Source organism: Cetorhinus maximus, chromosome 21, assembly GCF_964194155.1.
Source record: "Cetorhinus maximus chromosome 21, sCetMax3.hap1.1, whole genome shotgun sequence".
Lineage (NCBI taxonomy): Eukaryota > Metazoa > Chordata > Chondrichthyes > Lamniformes > Cetorhinidae > Cetorhinus > Cetorhinus maximus.
The window spans coordinates 28,842,477-28,868,482 of NC_135899.1; the positions used below are offsets into that span (position 1 = coordinate 28,842,477).

The 26,006-nt window shown below is 43.7% G+C and overlaps 1 protein-coding gene across 4 annotated transcripts in view; it reads left to right on the plus strand.

Annotated features, from left to right (window-relative positions):
* Window positions 1-4,999: 4,999 nt before the first annotated feature.
* The window catches only part of LOC144695803 (E3 ubiquitin-protein ligase RING2-A-like), a 30,952-nt gene continuing 9,945 nt past the window's right edge, over window positions 5,000-26,006 (plus strand). The window contains exons 1-2 of one of the 4 annotated variants that reach the window (XM_078566789.1): window positions 5,000-5,124; window positions 16,853-17,050. In XM_078566789.1, the coding sequence (XP_078422915.1) occupies window positions 16,922-17,050 (129 nt within the window). In that variant the 5' untranslated portion in view covers window positions 5,000-5,124; window positions 16,853-16,921. Of the gene's footprint in view, window positions 5,244-16,852; window positions 17,051-26,006 lie in introns of all 4 variants that reach the window. The other 3 variants (XM_078566791.1, XM_078566792.1, XM_078566790.1) reach the window with 3 other exon arrangements.

Consider the following 26,006-nt stretch of genomic DNA (forward strand, 5'->3'; position numbering starts at 1 on the left):
CATTATTACAGTGCTATTTGTGAGAGCTTGCTGTGCGTTACAAGTGACTACACTTCAAAAGCAGTTCTTTGGCTGTAAAGTGGGTTGGGATCATGAAAGGCACTATATACATGCAAGTCTTTCATTTCAATCTCCTTTTAAACAACAGATTCAGCAGATGTGTTTGTTATATTGAATATTTTTAAAATCTTTGATATGGGCATCACTGGCTAGGCCAGCATTTATTGCCCATCCCCAGTTGCCCTCAAGAAGGCAGTGATGAGCTGCCTTCTTGAACCGCTGCAGTCCATGTGGTGTAGGTACACCCACACTGCTGTTAGGGAGGGAGTTCCAGGATTTTGACCCAGTGAAGGCATGTCAAAGTCAGGATGGCGAGTGACTTGGGGGGGAACTTGCAGGTGGTGGTGTTCCCATGCACCTGCTGCCCTTGTCCTTCTAGTTGGTAGTGGTCGTGGGTTTGGAAGGTGCTGTTGAAAGAGCCCTGGTGAGTTGCTGCAGTGTATCTTGTAGCTGGTACTCACTGCTGCCACTCTCCACCGGTGGTGGAGGGAGTGAAGTGCAGATAGAGGCATTTTGGTTCAGCAGGTCGCTGCTAGGGTTTCTATCCCACACAAGCCTACCATCACCCCTCTTCAGCTGTATACATTTATATTCCTTTCTCTGTCTTGTACTTATCTAGCATTTCCTTAAATGCATCCATGTTTTTCACTTCACCTACTCCCTGTGGTAGTAAGATCCACGTTCTGGACTCTGCCACAAGTGAAAACATCTTCCCTAGTTAATTTTAAAGCCCGCAATCAGGTCACCCTTTTAGCTTTCTCTTTTTAAGAGAAGAGAACCCCAGCCGGTTCAATCTTTCCTGATGGGTATAACCTCTCAGTTCTGATGTCATTCTTGTAAATTCTTCTTTTGTACCTTCTCCAGTGCCTCTATATCCATTTTATAATATGGAGACCGGAGCTGTGGCCATGCTTTAAGAATTCAGGATTCTTTATAAGTTTAAAACAACTTCCCTGATTTTTTGCAAAAAATTCTATTGCTCTGCATATGAACCCGAGCTTTATTTGTTTTTTAAAATGGCCTTATTAACCTGCATCTCTACTTTCAATGATTTATGCAGCTGTACCTCCACATCACTCTCCTCTACTTTTCCAAACGGCTATGTGATCTCCTTATTCTTTGGGCCAAAGCTCTGTCACATTACTCATTGCAACAAATGTATTTATCTCCCTTCACTAATCCTAATGTGAAGCTCACGCCAGTGAAGAGACAAAAACCGGCTCCCACGGCAGCCTGGACCACTGCCGCTCACACCCTCCCCTGTTGTGAGGTGTCATCCAAGACATCGGTGACCCCTTTCAGGAAGGCAGTGAGCCTCCTGTCAGTCGGAGTCTGGTTACAAAGCGTCCGCTCTTGCGAAAGTGTTGGAACTCTGTGTGACCCCCTGCAAACCGCATCCCCACCCCCGGCCCCATTGAGGACCGCGGTTCCTGGGAGTGAGCCGGAGGTCAGCTTTACATACCTACCGTCAGTGACCCATGTAACGGACTGCACGTAACCCTTGCCTGCCGGCTCATTGTCTTCTCCCGCGTTGTCCCACCACCCCCCACCCTCGGCCCAAGGGACCATTTAGCCGTCGGGAGGGCGGATGACCGTGAAGGTGACCTGATTCCACACCTCGACCAGGGCCACATTTATTTGATTCCTCCACCGCCCTCTCAGCCGCCAGAGTTACCGCCCCTCCTCCCCTGAAGGCGCGGAGGTGCTTACTGAGGGGCGTGTGGTACCGTGGCCTGTATGTGCCTTCAAAGTTTTGTGGGTGAGACTGAAGAACAAGTGTTAAAGACATGCATTTGGATCGCACTTCCAGATCCTCAGGGCATCCCAAAGCACTTTGCCGCCAATGAAGGAATTTTGAAACGCAGTCACTGTTGCAATACAGGAGACGCAGCAGCTAATTTGCACACAGCAAGATCCCACAAACAGCAACATGATTGCGACCAGATAATCACTATTAGTGATGCTGGGTGAGGGATAAATAGTAGTCCAGAACACCAGGAGGACTCTCCTGCTCTTCTTCGAAATAGTGTACCCTCCAGGATTGGCCCCAGAGTCTCCAGTAATTGAAGATCAATCTCCAGGGCAATGTTATGAGCAACCCTGGTGAAAAATCATCAGGTCATTAAAGGAGATTGCTTTCTTTTTGTCATTTCCTTTGAACATTTCTTTAACAGACATAAAAATATTGAGAATAAGGGGGAAAAAAGGTTGTTTGGCTGACAGTCAAGCATCGTCCATTTGGGTCATGAGTCTTTTTTGCTTTCCAGTTGGCGTAGGGAGACAGTGCGCCACAAACATGGATGTGTTGGCCGACTAATGGATGGATGAACATATAAATACTTCTTAAACGTTACGAGTTGCTGACTCAACCGCCCTCTCAGGCAGTGAGTTCCAGACTCCCACCATCCTCTGGGTGAAGAAATTTCTCCTCAGCTCCCCTCAGCCTTCTACCTCTTACTTTAAATCTACGTCCCCTGGTTATTGAGCGCTCTACTAATAGAAAAAGTGCCTTCCGATCCACCCCATCTATACCCCTCATAATCTTATACAACTCTATCGGTCCCCTCTCAACCTTCGTTGCTCCAAGGAAAACAACCCCAGCCTATCCAACCTTTCCTCATACCTCAGGTCCTCCAGCCCAGGCAGCATCCTGGTAAATCTCCTCTGCACCCTCTTCAGTGCAATCACATCCCTCCTATATGTGTTGACCAGAGCTGCACGCATTACTCCAGTTGTGGCCTAACCAGCATTTTATACAGTTCCAGCATAAACTCCCTGCTCTTGTATTCTATGCCTCAGCTAATAAAGGCAAGTATCGTCTATATTGCTTCTCCCTATCTCTTCTGCTGAAATACATCACCTCACACTTGTGGAGATTTATTTTCCTGCAAAGTGACTCAACCTCTCTGGCCCAGAAAGGAACTAATTGAATGCAAGGAGTTTCATTCTTAGTTAATACATTGTTAGTGATTTAAAAAGAAACTTTAAATTTTAATTTGTTTTCTTACAATTTCCTTTCTCTTATTCTTTCTCGCTATCCCTGATTTGACTCAAATTAACCTTGTTTCTTGCCCAATCATAAAATCTCATTACTTGATACACATATGCTTTAAGTCCTGTTGTTCAGCAAGCTCCCAGGTGCTCTGGTGCCCTCATCACGCTGTTATCCTTAAGACATAGGAGCAGAAATTAGGCCAATTGGCCCATCGAGTCTGCTCCACCATTCAATCATGGCTGATAAGTTTCTCAACCCCATTCTCCCGCCTTCTCCCCGTAACCTTTGATTCCCTTACCAATCAAGAACCTATCTATCTCGGTCTTAAACACACTCAATGACCTGGCCTCCACAGCCTTCTGTGGCAATGAATTCCATAGATTCACCACTCTCTGGCTAAAGAAGTTTCTCCTCATCTCTGTTCTAAAAGGTCTTCCCTTTACTCTGAGGCTGTGCCCTCGGGTCCTAGTCTCTCCTACTAATGGAAACATATTCCCCACGTCCACTCTATCCAGGCCTTTCAGTATTCTGTAAGTTTCAATCAGATCCCCCCTCATCCTTCTAAACTCCATCGAGTATAGACCCAGAATCCTCAAACGTTCCTCATATGTTAAGCCTTTCATGGGATCATTCTCGTGAACCTCCTCTGGACCCTCTCCAGGGCCAGCACATCCTTCCTGAGATACGGGGCCCAAAATTGCTCACAATATTCTAAATGTGGTCTGACCAGAGCCTTATAAAGCCTCAGCAGCACATCCCTGCTTTTGTATTCTAGTCCTCTTGAAATAAATGCCAACATTGCATTTGCCTTCCTAACTACCGACTCAACCTGCAAGTTAACCTTAAGAGAATCCTGGACTAAGACTCCCAAGTTCCTTTGCACTCCAGATTTCTGAATTCTCTCCCCATTTAAAAAATAGTCTATGCCTCTATTCTTCCTACCAAAGTGCATGACCTCACACTTCCCCACGTTGTATTCCATCTGCCACTTCTTTGCCCATTCTCCTATCCTGTCCAAATCCTTCTGCAGTCTCCCCGCCTCCTCAATACTACCTGTCCCTCCACCTATCTTTGTATCATTTGCAAACTGCCCTCAGTTCCTTCATCTAGATCATTAATGTATAAAGTGAAAAGCTCACACTTCTGTCAAGTTACAGGGCAAAACAGATTAGAGCAGAAGGGTGAGGAAATAGACTAACAGGTTATTCTGGACCTTTTGTGTGGAGAGTGTGGTGTGCAGGAAGCATACATAGCACAGGTAGCTTGCTCCAGAGCACAACCAAAGGCAATTTGTAACCCAGCTTGTGATTCTCCAAACATTAACTCTCATGTTTGGGAAAAATCATATGTTGGCGAGGCAGAATTTGCCGATGTGGAGCGCACCAGGAATCAGAGTGGTTACAGCACTGGTCACTCGGCTCATTGTATCCATGTTGACTTTCTGCAAGAGCAACTACAGCTAGTCCCACTCCCCCACCTTATCCCCGTAGCACTGCAAATCTTTGCTCTTTAAATAGTTATCCAATTCCCTTTTGAATAAGGACGATGAAGAACCCGTTGTATTCCCGATGCGGGGGAACATTCTCACAGTGAACTGAACACCTCAGGAATGAAAAACCCTGACTCCCTGCCATTGATGTAGCACTGGGGAATTTAAAGGTGTGCACCATTAATTCGAACGACTTTTTTTTTTCTTCCCTCGTTCAAGACACAAAACACGTTTTGGAAGCAGCAAATCGTGGCGAAACATCGTCTTTTTCACAGAAAATGCTAAAACATAGCTGAATCCCGAAAGAGGAAACGCCTGCCGCTTTACAACAGCCGGCGCTGGGACCCACGTGACGAAGGGCAGCGGTGGACGCAGACGGAAGTGATGTCGATATCGAGAGCGCCAGCGAGGACCGGAAGTGACGTTGCGGCAGAGGGGCGGCAGCGAAGACCAGAAGTGACGTCGCTATTGTAAGAAGGGGAGGGGGGGTTGGTTTGCCGTTGTTGTGGCTGCGCAAGAGGGAGTGACAGAAAAAAAAATACTCCGAAGAGAGAAAGATAAGAGAAGAAATAAACTGAAGGTGAGGACGGGGCAGAGAATCGGGCGGGGAGTAATAAACGGTAGACCCGACTGCACCGGGTCATGAAGAAGATTGGGTTGGAAAGGCCTGGGGCCCGGGCCTAGTGAACCTGCGGCTAGGTAAGCTGCTCGAGCCGGGCTGCCGCCAGCGAGCATGCGTAAGGGCGCGCGCGCGCGGTGTGAAAGCCGCCGCCGGTGGTGGGCGCGAGACGCGCGCTGCGTCGCGGCGGGCAGGTGAGGAGGGACACGCAGGCGCAATGCCTGGGGAACACCTGTGTCAACGTCACAAGGGGAGGGAGGGGCGTCTGCGTCTCGCGGTCAGGGCCCCAGTGAAGCAGGGAAAGACTCACCTGTAGAAAAGGAGCAGCTGCGCCTGCGTCACCGCCGGCTCAACAGGTAACAAGGGCGCAGGCGCCGACTTGGCTAATGAAGCCACTTGGTGTTACAATAAGAGTGGGAATGGAGGGGTGAGGGAGAGAAGACCTGTAGCTTTAGCATGCACCTTTGTGAAACACTGCTGGAGTATCGGAAGAAAATGAAAGACTTGCATCACTATCGCTTTTCATGACCATTGGACCTCTCAAAGCACTTTACAAACATTGAAGTACTTTTTGAATTGTAATCTAGAAACATGGCAGCCAATTTGCGCACAGCAAACTCCCCAGCAGCAATGTGATAATGATAAGATCGTCTGTTTTCCTTTGTGTATTTAGCATGGTAGTGGTGCATTCTTTGTTAAACATCGCCTGGTGGGACTCAGGAGCCCCACCCTGGCGTGGAAGTCTCTGCCACATTTGCAGCAGAGGAAGACAAGGCTCTCGATTTGCTGGCCCCCGTTTTCCCTGAGCCCTCTTCTCAGCCACTTGAGTTTTGCGTTTCTGCTCGCCTCTTCCAGTCAGCCCCCAGAGGTCATGGCTGTCAGCGATTGTCTCCCAATTGGCCACCTTCATATCTTGCTTACTGGTGCCCTTGTGGCGGAGGTAATGAATGAAAGTCGTGGCCCAGTGGCCAGTTCACCATATAGAAGATCTTTGGGCATTTGGTCATCATCCATCTGATGCACTGAGCTTGCCACATTCATATGTCATGGACTTAGCATTGAGTGTATACTGATGGAATTAGGATGCTCCAGGACCTCTGAGTTGGTGACCTTTTCCTGTCAAGAGATGCTGTGAATACGCCTTGAGACAGCAAGAGTGGAAAATGTTCAACTTTTCTTCTGCCTAGCATGTGTTGTCTAAGTCTCACCACTGTAGAGGAATGTGATGATGTGGCAGGCCTGGTAGGCTCGCAGTTTGGCATTCTCAGTCAGGTTGCTATCGGGGGGTATCTGTATGAGAGGACATTGGTACACTAAATGTAACTGATTTATCACTGAGAGCAATGGAAATGTTCTCGTACAGAGACGATGGAATGAAATAGAATTAGCGATTGGCCCAAAGACCCTGTCAACATGGAAGGATACAATGGGCTGGTGGTTGGTGGAGGATAGGGATATAGAAAAAAGGCAGGCATGTGAAGTTTCTTTTTCATTCATTCATGGGATGTGGGCTTCGCTGGCTGGGCCACCATTTATTGCCCATCCCTAGTTGCCCTTGAGAAGGTGGTGGTGAGCTGCCGCCTTGAACTGCTGCATTCCATGTGGTGTAGATACATTCACAGTGCTGTTAGGAAGGGAGTTCCAGGGTTTTGACCCAGCGACAGTGAAAGAATGGCGATATATTTCCAAGTCAGGATGGTGAGTGACTTTGAGGGGAACTTCTAGGTGGTGGTGTTCCCATCTATCTGCTGCCCTTGTCCTTCTAGATGGTAGTGGTTGTGGGTTTGGAAGGTGCTGTCTAAGGAGCCTTGGTGAGTATTTGCAGTGCATCTTGTAGATGGTACACACTGCTGCTACTGTGCGTTGATGGTGGAGGGAATCAGTGTTTGTGGATGTCGTGCCAATCCAGCGGGCTGCTTTGTCCTGGATGGTGTCAAGCTTCTTGTGTTATGGGAACTGCACTCACTCAGGCAAGGGGAGAGTATTTCATCACACTCCTGACTTGTGTGTTGTAGATGGCGGACAGGCTTTGGGGAGTCGGGAGGTGAGTTACTCATCGCATGATTCCTAGCCTCTGACCTGCTCTTGCAGCCACAGTATTTATATGGCTAGTCCAGTTCAGTTTTTGGTCAATGGTAACCCTCAAGATGTTAGTGCGGGATTCAGTGGTGGTAGTGTCATTGAATGTCAAGGGGAGATGGTTAGATTCTCTCTTGTTGGAGATGGTCATTACCTGACACTTGTGTGGCGCAAATGTTACTTGCTATTTGGCAGCACAAGCCTGGATATTGTCCAGATCTTGCTGCATTTGGACATGGACTGCTTCAGTATCTGAGGAGTTGCAAATGGTGCTGAACTTAGCACTTCATGTGTGGATGTCAAACATCAACATGGACTGGTTAGGCTGAATGGCCTTTGGTGCTGTAGTCATTTCTGTGAAATTCCATGAAACTCTAGCTATTTGATGAAGGGGTGAGCTATGTACAACTTAACTTTGTTTTCAAGAGCTACTTTTGACTCTCTCTTCTTACAGCAAGAAGTACATTAATACCAATCATTTGTTATTTAGGGTGCAAAATGTGCCAGCAAGTTTGGCAATGACCACAAGGAACTCAGCTGGTACAGGAGGGGACCTAGATTTTCAAGACACAATTTGAGAATGAGCCATTACTGAATGATGTGAAAGAAACTCGCTAATAACAGAGTATAAAGAGACCTGGTAGAAAGAGGAATATAGAGATATCTACAAGGAATGCAGAGAGATTGCATAGTATGGGTAGTGCATAGAAACTGCAGAAAGATCAATAGAGGCAGCCTATGTGTATAAGGGCAACTAGGGACGGGCAATAAATGCTGGCCCACCCAGCTAAGCCCACACCCCATGAATGAATAATAATAAGATAATGAAAATGCAGATAATTGCTCTGGTGGAGATGGATTGAAAGCTATCTCTATTAATACAGTACTTGGAATTACGGGAGGTCTGTAAGTCTCTTTGGATCTGAGTTACTCAATAACCTTGGTGCATAGGTCAAGGAAGAGCTTCATCAACAGTGTTGTTCCATTACAATCAACCCCATCCGAAGCCCGCTTCACCTTGTGGAAAGACCGGCTCGCCAGTCTCAAACAACCCCCAGCGATGGAAATTCTACCAGATGAAAGCCTTCCCCCAGGAGCTAATTGCAACTGGGCAACCTGGAAGTGCCTTAACAGACTTAGGACTGATGTAGGTCATTCAAAGGTGTCACTAAGCAAATGGGGATATACAACCTGCCCGACAACTGTGAATGTGGAACTGAGCTACAGACTATGCAACATCTCCTGCAATGTCTATCGCTAGAGGAACCCTGCACTGTTGCAGATCTTGCCGAATTCAACAACAAGGTGTAAAAATGTGTCCAGTTCTGGCTGGGCCATGTGTAGACTGTCCGTGGACACGATAAGATGATAACCTAGATGCAAGAATGCAGCAGGAGCAGGAATAGAAAGCCTTCAAGAGATGTTCTTGGGATAGGCTTAGGCTGAATACTAAGAATTTGAGCGGTACGTGATTTAGACTGAGGTACAATTAGAAATTTGGGAAGAAATGTGTACAAAGATTGGATACTGGCAATTGGGATCCAGTGAACTTAAACAGCAAGCACGTAAAATAGACAGTGTTGTCACTGGGTTTAATTAAAGCGTTGGGACGGTATAATCTTACAGTTGATGCTTCAGTTCAGTGTGATGTTTGATCTAGCCACTGATGGGCCTTTAATCATCATCTTTAGGTGGTGTCTAGCTCAAAATGATGCCTGTGGGTAAATCACTAGGTGGTTTTGAAATTTGTGTGGTCTTGGGTGTAAAGATTTCATGCAGCCAGAATTGTACTTGAGCTAGAACCCTTGTGGAAATGTTTTCAAAATGCCTGTGAAAATTTCTCATATTTACCATTGTTATTTTGCAGAAATGTTAGCGACATCACAATGGTACTATGGCATAATACAAACAAGAAAGTTGGGCAGGAAAGAGACGGATTGGACTTTTTGACCAAGAAGCAGTTAACTTGGGCAGAAAGTTGAAAATGAACTGGTGTAGATTCTGATAAAATCGGTCAGACCCTTTGCCTAGCCCAGACTGATGGGAAGTAAGTTATCTCACATGGTATGAAGAAAGGCCCTTGCACGAACTAGGTTTGAACAGTTGATTCTGAATTCTTGCTGGCATCAGCATCAGCTGAAAACTGTCCACAGTTTGTTTTAAATTGACAGTCTTGTTCAGAGACTCACTGTTGTGGGAGACGTAAACATATTATTTGGATCCAGTAGCAGATGCTTGTTTACAGCAGAGGGTTATGAATTGAGAACACACGGCCCAATGCATCATGGGTGTAAAACCAGCAGTTATTGAGGATTATGGAAAAAGGGTAGGGAGTTGTATTAAAAAAAGTGTTGCCTTCGGCTAAGCCTGCCTAATGGCCTGAGTGGGCTCCTCAATTGATGTTGCTGTCCAACTTCCACAGGAACAATTGATAAACTACTGATGCAAATATGGAAATACATTGTGATATTAAGCGATTCTTTTGAGCTGAATTAGTTTTGTATGGGGAGCACAGATATCTGTTAGAATAGGAATATCTACAGGGAATACAAATATTGGAAAACCAGATCAGCACAAGGAAATCAGCTGGTACAGGAAGGGATCTATGTTTGCAGGACACGGATTTGAGAAGGAACTGTTACTGAATGATGTGAAAGAAACTAGCTAACTATAGAGTATAAAGAAACCTGGAGTGTGAGCAACATAGTGATTTCTACAAGGAATACAGAGAGATTGCACAGCATGAGAAGCAAATAGGAACTTCAGAAAGGTCAATAGAAGCAGTACAAAGAGTATTGTGATTTGAAGGGATAGGTACAGAGAGTATACTGACAGATATGATAGAAGAGCTGTAAAGGGAAGTGAAAATATTTAACAATCTGATATCTGTAAAGAGAGGGATCTCATAGAAATGGGATTTCTGCGGGAAGTGTCAAGGAATCTGGGAGGATGGAGAATCTTCACAGAGAGGGCAAAGAACTACATTTGATGGAATATGTGTTCTTTGGGAACACAGGAATACAAAAAGAGACCACAGTATTAAAGGTCTGTTAAAATTGAGCATGCACAGTTGTCAATGACACAGGGATTTTGTGGTCTTGGCCTGTGAATGAAGTATAATGATGGTAAATAATAGCACACATTAAATCTGGTAAATATTTGGTAATTTTTGGTCTCACTATATTGGAATATGGCCTTTCTGGTACTGGTTTGACATGGAATAGAAGCTTACTTGTACCTTTTCAGCTCTTAAGTTTGGTCACATATGTGTTAGATTCACATTGCAAGCTCCTATAGTTTTTAAGCTAGCTGAATTTGGAGATTCTGTGTTCTCTTTCTGTGAGATGCCTTGAAGATTACTAATTTTGAGCCATACCATAATTGTCAGCTGTTGCTTTTTGTTTTGTTCGTGGGCCAGCAATTGTTGGCCATCCCTGATTTCCCCAGAGAATGGGGTTGTGAGCCACCTTCTTGAATTGCTAGTGTCCACCTGGTGCAGGTACACCCACAATGCTGTTAGGAAGTTCCAGGATTTTGACCCAGCAACAGTGAAGGAACGGTGATATAGTTCCAAGTCAGGATGGTGTGTAGTTTGGAAGGGAACTTACAGACAGTGGTTTTCCAATGCATCTGCTGCCATTGTCCTTCAAGGTGGTAGAGATCGAGGATTTGGAAGGTGCTGTTGAAGGAGCCTTGTTGAGTTGTTGCAATGCATCTTGTTGTTAGTACACGCTGCTACCACTGTGCACCGATGTTGGAGGGAGAGAATGTTTAAGGTGGTGGATGGGGTGCTGGTCAAGCGGGCTGCGTTGTCTTGGATGGTGTCGAGCTTCTTGAGTGTTGACGGAACAGGATTCTTTGAACACTGTTGAATGAACACCATGTGCTGCTGTACCATGTAAACCACAACTTTCATTGCAATTACTTGACACTGTCAGCTTTCTTAATATTGAATCTTTCTCATGCTTTCTGAATGGTTCACTTGGTTTTGGGCTCAGCACAAGATTGCCACCTTCCAGTTGGCAGTCCTTTGTTAGTATGTAATCCACTGGCCCTGCCATTTTGCTGTGAGTGAGACCCCCCTCTTTGATTGCATGCATAGATATAGTGTGGTCAATAATTGTGTATGTGCATCAGCCCCGATCACTCCTGTGTCTCTGTCTCATTGGCTTCAGCCACTATTAGCACAAAAATTAGGACTATTAAGACCTTCCTTACTCGGTGTACCAAACATCCCCTGCACTGATTGGCATTCTGTGACTGGCACAAGGTTAAATTTTGATCCATTGGAGGATTCCCAGATTGCAAAGGTACTTGCTAATAATTTGTTTGATAGTGTCACTTGCAACATCAACGCTACAAAAGCAAGAGTTAGCCCTGAATAGAACAGGGGGTCTATATGTGTGTCAGTCATGGCTCAGTTGGTAGCGCACTTGCCTCTGTGTCAGAAGGTTATGGGTTCAAGTTCTAGTCCAGAGAATTGAGTACAAAAATCTAGGCTGAGCCTGCAGAGCAATATTGGAAAGACACTGCACTGTTGATAGTGAGATGGTGAACACAAGATATTTAACAAGCCCTGACTGCTTTCTCGGTACTAATCTCGAAGAACAGGGGCGTGCTCTGATGTCCTTTCTAATATTTATCTCTAAAATCAGCATCACTTTAAAAATGATCTGGTCATCATCACACTACTGTTTGTGGGAGCTTGCTGTGTGCAAATTGGCTGCTGTGTTTCCTAAAGTACAACAATGACTAGACTTCAAAAGTACTTCATTGGCTTTAAAACGTTTTGGGACATTGAGGTTGTGAAAGTGCTATAGAAATGCAAGCCTTTCAAAGGGGGAAGAGACAAGTATGAAATAACCTGACAGATTAGGGAGGTGCAGGAAAAGGATCTTGCAAGTAGTGTGAGGCAAGAAATAAGAGTCTGATTGGATCTGAAGGGTAGGGGAAAAATGTTGATGGAGTAGGGGATATGTATGAGGAGGAGCACAGGGATGGATTATTGGGAGAATAAGGAATTGCTTAGAAGATTAAACGAGTAAAGTCAGACATGGTTCCTGTTGGAATATATTCACTACGGAATTGTAATATTAGTGATTTGTTGTCACGAGGAGCAGACTATAAATTTGTTTATACTCTCAGAATTACCTATCGGCAAGGCTGTGTTGTTGTGAGGAAATTGGTTGAATAATGTGGATGGTGGTGGCCTATTGATATTTGAGTTTTTAAATGTCATTTTTTTAAGAGGGCTCCTGACAGCGAGATGCCATTCTGAATTTTCCAAATCCCCCTGCCAACTACTGCTCATTGCCATTAATGGCAAGAAAATGGCAGAACGTACACTCTCGATTTTCTAATAAGTCAATGTGCTGTGTGTGGGGCCTTGGAGGATTCTATCCTTTTATTTTCACTGAAGCAATACCTCCTTTTGCTGCTGGTCCAATGCTGATTTATGATTCCATCAGTGCTGGTTTTTCTCCTTTACCTTGCTGAAGTGACCAATCTTGTGAAGGGCTCCACTGGTTGGTGGGGGCTGGGGGGAGAGGGGCAAGGGGTGGTGGGAGGGGGTTGGGGGAAGGAGTGCAAAGGGGTGGGGGGGGTCGCAGAGGAGGCAAATTAGTAGATCTTGACATTACTCTTTGCACTTTTCTTGTAGTTCTCTTACTGCATATCTACTATCCCATGGTTAACCCTAAAACCATGGTGATAGGTAGAACGAGGAAAGAAGTTCTGCTGAGGGAAAATGAGCAGCTAGGTGCTAAATTAAAAAGCAGAACCAAAAAGGTGGTAATCTCCAGATTACTACCTGAGCCACGAGCTAATTGGCACAGGGTCAGTAAGAATAAAGAGGTAAATGCATGGCTCAAAGATTGGTGTGGGAGAAATGGGTTTGAATTCATGAAATATTGGCACCAGTACTTGGGAAAGAGGAAGCTATTCCGTTCGGATGGGCTCCACTTGAATCATGCTGAGTCCAGTGTTCTGGCATATTGCATAACTAGGGCTTTAAACTAAATTGTGGGGGGGAGGGTTCAGTTGCATGGAAATATAAAAAATCAAAGTTTGAGAGGGTAAGAGTGCAGGTTAGTGACGAGGCTGATTGTTACCAAAAAGTGAAAGGAAGGGACAGTGTGTGTGAGTGCCATATTGCACCAAAGAATCATATAAGAATAGGGAAAATTGACAATAGGGCAAACTTAAAGGCTTTGTATCTGAATGTGCGTAGCATTCGGAATAAAACTAATGAGTTAACAGCACAAATAGAGATAAATAGGTTTGATTTGGTGGTGATTACTGAGACGTGGTCACAGGGAGAACAGGTTTGGGAGTTGAATATCCAAGGGTACTCAGTGTTTCGGAAGGATGGACAGGAAGGAAAAAGAGGTGGTGTAGCTTTGTTAGTAAAGGAAAAGATCAGTGCTATAGTGAGGAATGATATAGGCACTGGAGAGCAAGACTTAGAGTCAGCCTGGGTAGAAATAAGAAATAGCAAGGGAAAGAAGCCCCTAGTGGGAGTAATCTATAGGTCCCAAACAGTAATTCAGCAGTAGGGCACAGTATAAACCAGGAAATACTGGGAGCGTGTAAGAAAGGTAAGGCAATAATCATGGGTGATTTTAATATGCATGTAGACTGGACTAATCAAATTGGCAAGGGTAGCCTCGAGGGAGAGTTCATAGAGTGAATTAGAGATTGTTTATTGGAGCAGTGTGTTGTGGAACCAACCAGGGAATAGGCTGTTCTGGATTTGGTTTTGTGCAATGAGATGGGATTAATTAATGATCTCATAGTAAAGGATCCTCTAGGGAAGAGTGATCATAGCATGCTAGAATTTCAAGTTCAGTTTGAGAGTGAGAAACTTGAGTCCCACACTAGTGTTCTGGAGTTAAACAAAGGTAACAACATAGGCATGAGGGCAGATTTGGCCCTAGTGGACTGGGCAGGAAGACCACAAAGTAGGACGGTTGATGAACAGTGGCAGATATTTAAGGAGATATTCAATTCCTCCCAAGTAAAATATATTCCAAAGAGGAAGAAAGATGGTAAGAGGGGGGAAAAGCATCCATGGCTAAGCAAGGAAGTTAAAGATAACATAAAGGCATACCAAATTGCAAAGGTCAGTGGTAGGCTGGAAGATTGGGAAACTTTTAAAGATCAACAAAGGGTTGCTGAAAAAAATAATAAAAAGAGCAAAGGTAAATTATGAAAGAAAACTAGCGCAAGATGTAAAAACTGATAGCAAAAGCTTCTACAAGTATATATAAGGAAAGAGAGTGGTTAAAGTGAATGTTGGCCCCTTGGAAGATGAGACTGGGGAGTTAATAGTGTGGAACGCAGAAATGGCAGAGATGTTTAATCAATATTTTGCCTCAGTTTTCACGGTGGAGGACACTAGTACCACCCCAATAGTTACAGGTAGTGCAGAGGGTATAGAGAAGGAGGAACTTAGAGCAATCACCATCACTAGAGAAAAAGTACTGAGTAAACTATTGGGATTAAAGGGTGACAAGTCCCAGGACCTGATGGCCTGCATCCCAGGGTCTTAAAGGAAGTGGCAGTGGAGATAGTGGATGCATTGGCTATAATATTCCAAAATTCCCTGGATTCTGGAAAGGTTCCATTGGACTGGAAAAACGCTAATGTAACGCCCTTATTCAAAAAGGGGGGGAGGCAGAAAGTAGGAAACTATAGACCAGTTAGTTTAACATCTGTCGTTGAGAAATTGTCGGAATCCATTATGAAGGAAGTAGTAATGGGGCATTTGGAAAGTCAAAATGCAATCCATCAGAGTCAGCATGGTTTTATGAAGTGTTTGACTAATTTGCTAGAGTTCTTTGAAGATGTGACAAGCAAAGTGGATAATGGGGATCCTGTAGGTGTAGTATATCTGGACTTCCAGAAGGCCTTTGATAAGGTGCCGCACTAAAGATGAATGCACAAGATAAAATCACACGGAGTTAGGGGTAATATATTAGCTTGGATAGAGGATTGGCTAACCAACAGAAAGCAGAGAGTCGGGATGAATGGGTCTTTTTCTGGATGGCAAAATATAATGAGTGGGGTGCCACAGGGTTGGGTCCTTGGGCCCCAACTATTTACAATCTATATTAATGACTTGGATTCGCGGATAGAAGGCATTATAGCTAAATTTGCAGATGACACCAAAATAGGTGGGAAAATAAGTTGCAATGAAGAAATAAGAAATTTACAAATGGATATGGACAGGTTAGGTGAATGGGCCAAAATTTGGCAGATGGAGTTTAACGTGGAAAAGTGAGAGGTTATCCATTTTGGTCAGAAGAATAAAAAGGCGACTTATTATTTAAGTGGAGAGAAACTTCAGAATGCTTCAGTGCAGAGGGATTTGAAAGCTAGTATGCAGGTACAGCAGGTAATAAGGAAGGCAAATGGCATTTTGGCATTTATTGCTAAAGGAATAGAGTATAAAAACAGTTGTTGCAACTGTACAAGGTATTGGTGAGACCGCACCTGGGGTACTGTGCACAGTTTTGGTCCCCTTATTTGAGGAAGGATGTAGTTGCATTGGAGGCGGTTCAGAGGAGGTTCACTAGATTGATTCCAGAGATGCGGGGCTTGTCTTATGAGGAGAGATTGAGCAGTTTAGGCCTATACTCGCTAGAGTTTAGAAGGATGAGAGGAGATCTAATTGAGGTATATAAGATGCTAAAGGGGATAGACAAAGTAGACGTGGAGCAGATGTTGCCCCTTGTGGGGCATTCTAGAACAATAGGCCATAGTTTTAGGCTAAGGGGTGGTAGGTTTAAATCAGAGATGAGGAGGAATTACTTTTCTCAAAGGGTCGTGAATCTGAGGAATTCACTACCTCAGAGTGCAGTGGATGCTGGGATGCTGAATAAAGTTAAGGAGGAGATAGACAGATTTTTAAATAGTAACGGGCTGAAAGGTTAAGGGGAAAGGGCGGGAAATTGGAGCTGAGGCTGAAATGAGGTCAGCCATGATTGTATTGAATGGTGGGGCAGGCTCAAGGGGCTGAATTGCCTACTCCTCCTAGTTCTAATGTTCTAATGACTGTGGGAGGACATCATCTACGAGGCTGTCTAGTAGATGGTTTAATAGGACCCTTGTGAGGATCTTTCCTGTGATTGAGAAAAGACTTGTTCCTTGGTAGTTACTGAACCAAAGAATACATGCAGTACTTTGAGGACCATCTATGCCAAACTCGCAATGCCCAGCGTGTCCAGAGGAAGGCCAGAGGTCCCCAAGCATCACATGAACTGCCAGTTCTGTGGATGTCCATGCCAATCTCCCATCGGACACTTCATTCATGAGAGGCCCCATAGAAGATGACAAAATCATTTACAGCTTGGACATACTGGAACAATGAGGAGTCTACCATGACTTTTAAGTGATGTTTGCCTTGTACTTTTCACCTGTCAAAAAGTTGTGGGTTGGGGATCACCTGTTATGCTACAGGCTGTGTGGTTAATTTTGGGAAGTGTAGAGGACCAGCTCACTCTTTCTTTACACCCTTGCTTATTTTTCAGCTATGCGGGTATTTTGTAATTGATTTTTAAAATGGCTTTGATTAATGCTTTCTTTTTGTGCTTGTCCTTTTCTCTCCCAGGTCTGAACAGAGTGCAAAAGCCATCATTCGTTCATTTCAAAATAAAACTTAAACAAAGCTGCAGTCACTATGGCAGCGCCGGTGAATACTCAGAACCCTAGTAAAACATGGGAGCTCAGTCTCTATGAACTGCACCGGACCCCACAGGTGAGTAAAACAGGGCAGCTCAGCCTCTACGAACTACACAGGACCCCGCAGGTACGTGTTGAGCAGAGGGGATATCCCTTTGTGTCTATTTTGCATGTCTGCATGAGAAATATGCACAGTTATTTTTAACAGAAAGCCCTTTGCAATGTTTTAGTTGCTGTACAATGCACGTTTTTAAATTGCACATGTTGCACAGCAGTAAGCTTTCAACTAGGGCTAAACATTTTATACAAAGCTTTGATTCTCAGCTCAGTACTTATTACAATTAGGCAGTTCTATTTTCTCTTCCATTTTATAACATGTCCTTATTATTCCTTCTTTCCTGATTGCCAACACATCTCCTTGCTTGAGAAAGAGAGGCCTTTGCAGTCCTAGCCCTCTTGGTGCCATTCTGGCTGACGAGGTTTAGCAAAAGTCGACTGCCCTGACTCGCCCTCCTACTCATTTACTGTCCCACCCCTACATTAATGGCTTAGTTGTGATAGAATAGGGTTTGCAGCGTGTGCCTCCAGAGCCTGATGTGCCTCTTTAACATTACATTTGTGACACTCAACCTTTTATAATTATACTGCATTAACATTGTAAAGCCCTAAAATAATTTAAGTCAAGAAAAGGAAGAGCTTTTTTTTTATTGTGGAGATAAAAGGCTAATCATTATGTTGCACCTATAGTTTTAATGATTTTAATGAAAAACATTATGCTCTAAGTAAACCTGTATAACCGTTGTTAAAGATAATACCTTTGGCTCGAGGAACAGGCTTTAAAGATGGCTTTACTGACAGAACTATTTTCACAATAATTTTACTTGTTGCAAAATCTGTTCTAAAAACACTGACAAAAAAGCATTCTTTCAATTTGTATGTAAAATTCTTACTGCATTTTTATTCAAAGTGAAAGCGTACTGTTTTCCCATTAAATTAATAATGGTTGACCGTTTTTATATTTTCTTATCGATAATGTTTATATGCAATTCCCGCAAATTGATGTATAAAACCTGAAATGCACATTTGGGATACAAAGAGAAAAAAAATGTAAAAATGCAAACCAGTCAAAAGATGTGATAATTCAGAGATAGGCCTATTTTGATTTTAGTTTTTTCAATTGATTCAATTCAATAAGTAAACTCAATTTATTATACATGAAAATTATGCATTCTACCAGAGACTGTCGGCAATTTGACACTTAATTGGTTTAGAAATGCCGAATTTTCATCCTGCCGTTCCCAATAGTTTCTATTTGACTCATTTTTTTTTTAAAGGCTCTTCAAGTTAAAAAGTTTGCTGACCACTGTAATAGTGCTTAACCTTGCCATTCCCTGAGAGGTGCTGCATGGCTTGGGTCCATTTTCTTCTGCATTTTGCAGGGGGAGTCTTGTTGGTTTTCTGTCTCAAAATAACAGAAAATGCTGCAAATACATAGGCAGGCTGCAAATGATTCAGGTTAGTCTGCTTGGCTGTCCATTGATCAGATGTGTCCAAATCTGCTATTATTTCCAGCTTTTCCCTTTTTATTACCTTGCCTCAAACTATTTATCTCTCGATCAATTAAGAAGCCACTGGTTGTAATTTGGGAAATTAATACTGCGCACTGCTGTTGGTATGGGTGCATTGAACTTGAGTATGTGTACGTGGGGATTCTTTGTCTGCAACTAATTTGAGCACTGCAAAATAATTGATGTCTGAAAGTCTTGTTCCTTCCCCAAAGGAAAATTACATTTAGGCAGAGGCCGCCAGGCCCTTGGTGGTGGAGATTACGTCCTATAAGATTGTACAGCACAGAAGGAGGCCATTTGGCCCATCGAGCTTTTGGCGGTTCTTTGGAAAAGCTATCCAATTAGACCCACACTGCCCTTTTTTCCCCATTGTCCTGTCAATTTTTCATTTTCAAACATATACCCGGTTTCCTTTTGAAAGTTACCATTGAATCTGTTTTCATCGCTCTTACAGACAGTGCATTTTGGATCACAGCATCTTGCAGTGGAAAAGCAAAGTTCTCCCCTCCCCTCTGACTCTTTTGCTGATTGGCTTAACTGTTTCTCCTGGTTACCAAATCTCCTGCTAGTGCAAGCAGCTTTTTGTTATTAAATCTATCAAGACCCTTCATGATTTTGAATACCTTCTGTTACCTCCCCTTAACTGACCTTGCAACCCTGGCTTTTCCAGTCTCGTCATATAACTGAAGTTCCTCATCCCTGAACCCATTCTGGAAAGTCTTCTCTCTGCACCCTATCTAAGGCCTCGACATCCTTGCTAAAATGTGGTGCCCTCAATTGGATACGCTGCTCCAGCTGAGGCCTAACCAGTCTTTTCTAAAGGTTTAGCATAACTTTCTTGCTTTTGTTCTCTATGAGCTGCATTTTTTTTGGCCGAGTTGTGCAATTGAAAGCCTCACCCTAAGAGAATTTTTATTCATCACAGTGAAGACCAGTTGGATCTTATTGTATAGCTTCTCTTTTGTTAACCTTGTTTTTGTTCCATGACCCTTAACATTTAGGGACAGATCGAATTCCTGGCCAAAATTGATCTGTAACGTTTAAGTTGTTACTTGTAGAAACAAAAGATGCGCACTCAAAAAGAACTGCCGATTCTTTTACTGATAAGGCCTGTGTGAGGGTATGAAGTCCGTTCTGGAGTTTGTTTTTTTCTTTCCAGGCAGCTGTGGGGAGGTAACTTGGGAAAGCAGTGGGTGAGGCGGCGGTGGGGAGTGAGGCGTGCTTCCTGTGTTGGTTTTGGGTCCTGTGTAAGCACGTTAGAGGATATGTACTTTAAAGCATGTTCACAGTCTCGCTTGACAACAATTTGCTTTTGTCAGTTTCCCTGACTAGTCAGTTAAGCACAGTACGCACAGCCCCCATAGGCAGTCTCCTGATTGAGAGAGTAAATTCATATTGTTGGGGTGGGGACAAGGGGAGTTCAACTAATGTGAGGAAAGGATAAAAAGCCCGGGAAGCAAAGAGAAACTGGAAAGGGGTGTAGGTTAGATGAGAGAAAAACTGAAAGAAGGATTAGGACGAGTATGATAGCCAAATACAGACAGATTTAAGGTACCTGAATGTAATTGCACTTAAGTATATTCTAAATAAAATTTGTAAACGAGGAACAAGTTGCAGTGGGCAAGAGGTGTGGCATTATTTCACTAACAACAGTGCAGCTTTAGTTGGAGTAGGACTGGGAGCTGAACATTTCCTCGTTAGAAAATATTTGATGGATAGACCAGAAAATAAAGGACAGCTGGTAGCGTTTCTGAAAGATTCTACTGCAGCACAGGCAGAAAATCCCCTCTTAATTGAATACTTTACTTCAGTTTTCAATAATGAATGTGCCAAGTGGGAGAAAGAGTAAATCAAAAAGGCAACTACAGATAATGAAATGGCATAGAGGGAAAAAAAATCTGTTGAACTCAAAAGTGGAACAGGCGCTAGAGCCTGATGGCAGGCAACTTAGAATGCCAGGCAAATTTGGTGAAGCTCTGACTGCAATCTTTCTAACATCCTTGGATTAGAGAAGTTGAACCCAAGGATTGGAAAGTTGCCAGTCTCGCACTGGTGTTTGGGAAGGGTGACATGGATTGCTGGGTAACTATAGATCAGTCTGCCCAACATCAGGAGTCGGTAACTAGAGAGCATAGCGTAGATAAAATCACCTGAAACCCATGACCCAGTTATGGGCAGCCAGAATGGATTTGCAAAAGGCCATTGGTGTCTGGTAAGCATAACACTGTTCTTTGAGGTATTAATTGGGTGCTAAAGGAAATATTGTGGCTATTGGATTTTCAGAAGGCATTTGAAGGTGCTGCCCAGTAAACACCTTGATGAGATTACGGTGTGTGTGGTGTACTGGTAATGTCATTGACTAATGCCCTGGGGGCACAGTTTCAAATCCTGCTGTGGAATTTAAATTCAATTAATTAATAAATTCAATTAATAAAAATCTGGAATTAAAAGCCAGTCTCAGCAGGAACATACGACTTAGGAGAAGGTGCAGGCTATTTTGCCCTTCTGGCCTGTTTCGATATTCAATAAGATCATGGCTGATCTGTTGGGGTCTCAGCTCCACTTTCCTGTCTGCCCCCCCCACCCCCCCCATAACCCTTGACTCCCTTGTCTATCAAAAATCTGTCTGACTCTGCCTTGAATAAATTCAATGACCCAGCCTCCACTGCTTCCTTGGGAAGCGAATTCCACAAGCAACAAACCTTGGAGAAAAAAATTCTCCTCATCTGTCTTAAAGAGAGACCTTTTATTCTTAAACTGTGTCCCCTAAGTTCTAGTCTCCCTTACAGGTGGAAACATCCTTCCAACATCTATCCCATCAAGTCCTCTCAAGATCTTGTATGTTTCAATAAGATCACCTTTCATTCTTCTAAAGTCCAATGGCTTTAAGCCTAATGTATTCAATCTTTCTTCATAAGACAAGCCCTTCACCCCAGGAATGATCCCATGTAACTAATAAACCTGTGGATTGTCGGTAAAGTCAAGCAAAGGCACGGCATAGTCATGTTCACAGAATCGTACCCCAGGATGGTACATAGGCTCTAAGGTATGCCTTTTCTTACCTCAGGACCAACCCAGCAAAGAAGGCAGCACAGTGATATATAGCCCTGTTACCCTGGGCGTCCTCAATAATAACCCTAGACTCCATGAAGTCTCATGGTGTTAGGTCAGATGTGGTCTAGGAAACCTCTTGCTGATTACTGCCTACTGCCTGACTTATGAACCCACACTCCTCCATGTTGAAAACTATTTGGAGGAAACACTGAAAGTGACAAGGGCACAAAATGTACTTTGGGTGGGGTACTGCAATGTTCATCACCAAGAGTGGATTGGTAGCACCATTACTGATCAAGCTGGCTGAGTCCTGAAGGAGGCAACTGCTAGGCTGGGTCGGTGGCAGGTAGTGAGTGAACTAACAATATGGAAAAACCTACTAGAGTTTGTCCTCACTAATAAACCTGTCGCAGATACATCTGTCCAAGACAGTTTTGGTTGGAGTGACCACCGCATAGTCCTTGCAGAGACATGCCCTGTCTTCACATTGAGGATACCCTCCATTGTGTTGTATGATACTACTGCTGTATGAAATGTGATAGATTCAGAACAGAGCTAGCAGCTCAAAGTTGGGCATCCATGAAGCACTGTGGGCCATTAGCAGCAGCAGAATTGTATGCAACAACAATCTGTAATCTCATGGCCTGGGATATCCCTCAATGTACCATTACCATTGAACTATGGGATCAGTGCTGGCTCAATGAAGTATGAATGAAGTCATGCCAGGAGCACCACCGGGCATAGGTAAAAATGAAGTGCCATGTTGGTGAAGCTACAACACAGGGCTACTGCATGCCAGACAGCGGAAGTAGCAAGTGATAGATAGAGCTAAGCGATCCCACAACCAGCAGATCAGTTCAAAGCTCTGCAGTCCTGCCACATCCAGTTATGAATGGTGGTGGGCAATTAAAAAACTAACTGGAGGAGGTGGCTCCACAAATATTCCCATCTTCAATGATTGGTGATCCCAACATATCAGTACAGAAGACAAGGCTAAAGCCTTTGCAATCATCTTTAGCCATAAGTGCTGAGTGAATGATACATCTTGGCCTCCTGAGATTTCCAGATGCCAACCATCAGCCAATTTGATTCACTCCATGTGATATCAGAAAACGGCTGAGGGTACTGGATACTGCAAAGGCTATGGGCCCTGACAACATTCTGGTGATAGTATTGAAGACTTGTGGTCCAAAACCTACAACCCTAGCGAGCTGTTCCAGTACAGCTACAACAACTGGCATTTAACTGATGATGTGGATAATTGTCCATGTATGTCTTGTACACAAGAAGCAGGACAAATCAAACCCAGCCAATTACTTAAGGGTGTGAAGGCATTGGAGAGAGTACAGAGGAAATTCACATGAATGATTCCCAGGATGAAGAACTGGAGCTAAAGGATGGATTTGAGAGGGTGGGACTGTTTTCCTTGAGAAAAGAAGGCTGAGAGGAAACTTGGTAGAGGTATTCATGAGGGGTCCATCAGTGTACTCTCAACCATCAACAAAGTAATGGGAGATATTGTTGGCAGTGTTTCAAGCACTCTCAGCAATAAACTGTTCATCAATGCTTAGTTTGGATTCAACTAGATCCACTTGGCTCCTGACTATATTACAACTTTAGTCCCAACATGGACAGAAGAGCTAAATTTTAGATGTGAGCTGAGAGTGACTGCCCTTGACATTAAAGCAGCATTTGAGTGTAGCATCAAGGAACCTTGGAAGATTGAAATTCAGGGTGACTGTCCAGTAATTGAAATGGATATCCCAGGACAAAGACAGTATCTTTGCAGTGCAGAAGGTGGTCATTCGGTCCATCAAGTCTGTGCTGGCACTCTGAAAGAGTATTCCACCTAGACCCAGTTTCCTGCCTTATCCCCATAACCTTGCACATTCTCACTTCAGGTAGCAATCCAATTCCCTTTTGAATACCTTGGTCAAACTTGCCTCCACTACCCTTTCAGGAAGTTTGTTCCAAACTCCAACCACCCTCTGGGTGAAAATAAATTTCTTTATTACATTTACTCCTTTTGACAATTATTTTGAACATGTGCCCTCTAGCTCTTGATGTTCTCTTGAGTGGGAACAGTTTCTCATTATTTATCCTGACTATACCTCTCAGGATCTTGAATACTTCTATCAAGTCTCCTCTCAGCTGCCTTTTCTCTCAAATAACTGACTATAGCTACAGTTCTTCATCCTGGGAATCATTCATGTGAATCTCCTCTCTCCAATGCCTTCACACCCTTATGTATGGCACCCAGAAATGGATGCAGTACTCCAGATGAGGCCTAACTAGTGTCTTATACAAGTTCAACATGACCTCCTTACTTTTGTACTCAGTGCCCCTATTAATAAAGCTAAGATGCTATATGCTTTATTAACTGCTCTCTACATGTCCTGCCATTTCAATGACCTATGTATGCATACACTGAAGTTCCTCTGTTCCTGCATCTCCTTTAGACACTCCCCGTTTTTTTTAATACTGTCTCACCATACCTTTCCTGCCAAAACGAATCACCTCTCACTTCTCTGTATTGAACTTCATCTGCCACTTGTCTGCCCAATCCACCAACATGTCTATGACCTTTAGAAATTCAAGACTATCCCCAACGCATCATCATTGACCTTCTATCCATTATAAGGTCAGAAGTGGGGATGTTTGCTGATGATTGCTCAGTGTTCAGTCCCATTCTCAACTCCTCAGACACTGAAGCAGTTCAAGTCCATATGCAGTAAGACCTGGACAACATTCAGGCTTGGGCTGATAAATGGCAAGTAACATTTGGGCCAGACAATCACCAGGAAATGACCATCTCCAACAAGAGAGAATCTGATCATCTCCCTTGCCATTCAGTGGCATTAACATTAACCGCTCACTACCAACATCCTGGATGTTAACAATGACCAGAAACAGAATTGGACCAGCCATAGAAACACTGGCTACAAGAGCAAGTCAGAGGCTGGGAATTCTGCAGAATGTAACTCAACTCACTCCCTAAAGTTTGTATACTCTCCACTTGCTTGGATGAGTGCGGCTCCGACAACAGTCAAGAAGCTCAATACCATTGAGGAAAAGCAGCCTGCTTGATTGGCATCCCATCCACCATCTTAAACATTCACTCCCTCCACCACCGATGCACAGTGGCAGCAGTGTGTGCCATCTACAAGATGCTTTGCAGCAGCTTGAAGCTCCTTCGACAGCTCCTTTCAAACCTGTGACCCCTACCACTTAGAAGGGCAAGGGAAGCAGATGCATGGAAACGCCACCACCTGCAAGTTCCCCTTCAAGCCATACGCCATCTTGGCTTGGAAATATATCGCCGTTCCTTCACTGTCGTTGGTCAAAATTGGAACTCGGTCCCTAATAGCACTGTGGGTGTACCTACGCCACATGGACTGCAGCAGTTCAAGAAAGCAGCTCACCACCACCACCTCAAGGGCAATTAGAGATTGGCAACAAATGCTGGCCTAGCCAGCGACATCTGAAAGAGAAAAAACTAAAAGGACCATGGCAGCATTGATGGCAAGTTGGCTGAAGGGCAGGAGGATGGCTGGTTGTTAATGGATTTTTGGAGGGTTGTAGATAAAGCTCTCTCTTGGGGGTTATTATTGGGACTATTGCTCTTAGAATAAATGCATCCATAAAAAGTCAGTTAAACTGGATGATCGGGGGCACAATAAAACAAAAGGAAGGGTGGATAATCTACAGATAATTGGAAGAAAATTCAGGAGAATGCAGAGGGATTGGTAGATTTGATGGATGCAGAGAAAATTAGATCGTTTTGGAACGAAGAATAAGGAAAGAAAACATACACAATGGTAAAGCTTTAAAAGAAGTTTGAAGAGCAGAGGAAATTGAGTTCAGGTGTTAATTATGCTTTAAATATAAATGTCTGTGCGATCATGGTTTTTATAAATGGGAGCGTAAGACTACAGAAACAGGAGTAGATGTGATAGTTGGCTATAATATTTCCTGTTTTGTGGACCCTACTTTAGGAAAAATATCAACATAAAGTAGGTACAGGAGAGATTATTAAGACAGGACAATGAACGGGAAGCTTTGGTTATGAGAAGATGTTAGACACTTAACAGAAAGGGATATGAATGATATTGATTAGATGAATTGCGAAAAACTATTTCCAATGGTCAGTGACTGACATAAGTCTAAGGTTGTGGTAAGAAGAGAAGGGAGATTAGGAGAAGTTTGTTTATGTGGAGGGTTCTTGTGACATGCACTGTCCGATGAGGAAAAAGTGGTGGGAGCAGAAATTAGAATAGATTTTCAAAGGAATGTGGGTTAATATTTAAATAAAGATTTGAAAGGACAGTGGAATGGGGCTTAGTGGATAGCTCCTTGCGTTCAATGGTTTCCTCCTGTGCTGTAATATCATTTGATTCTAAGTAATTGTTCCACTGTCCCATTATCAATAATTGCTTATCAATGATCAAAAGGCTTGTCCCC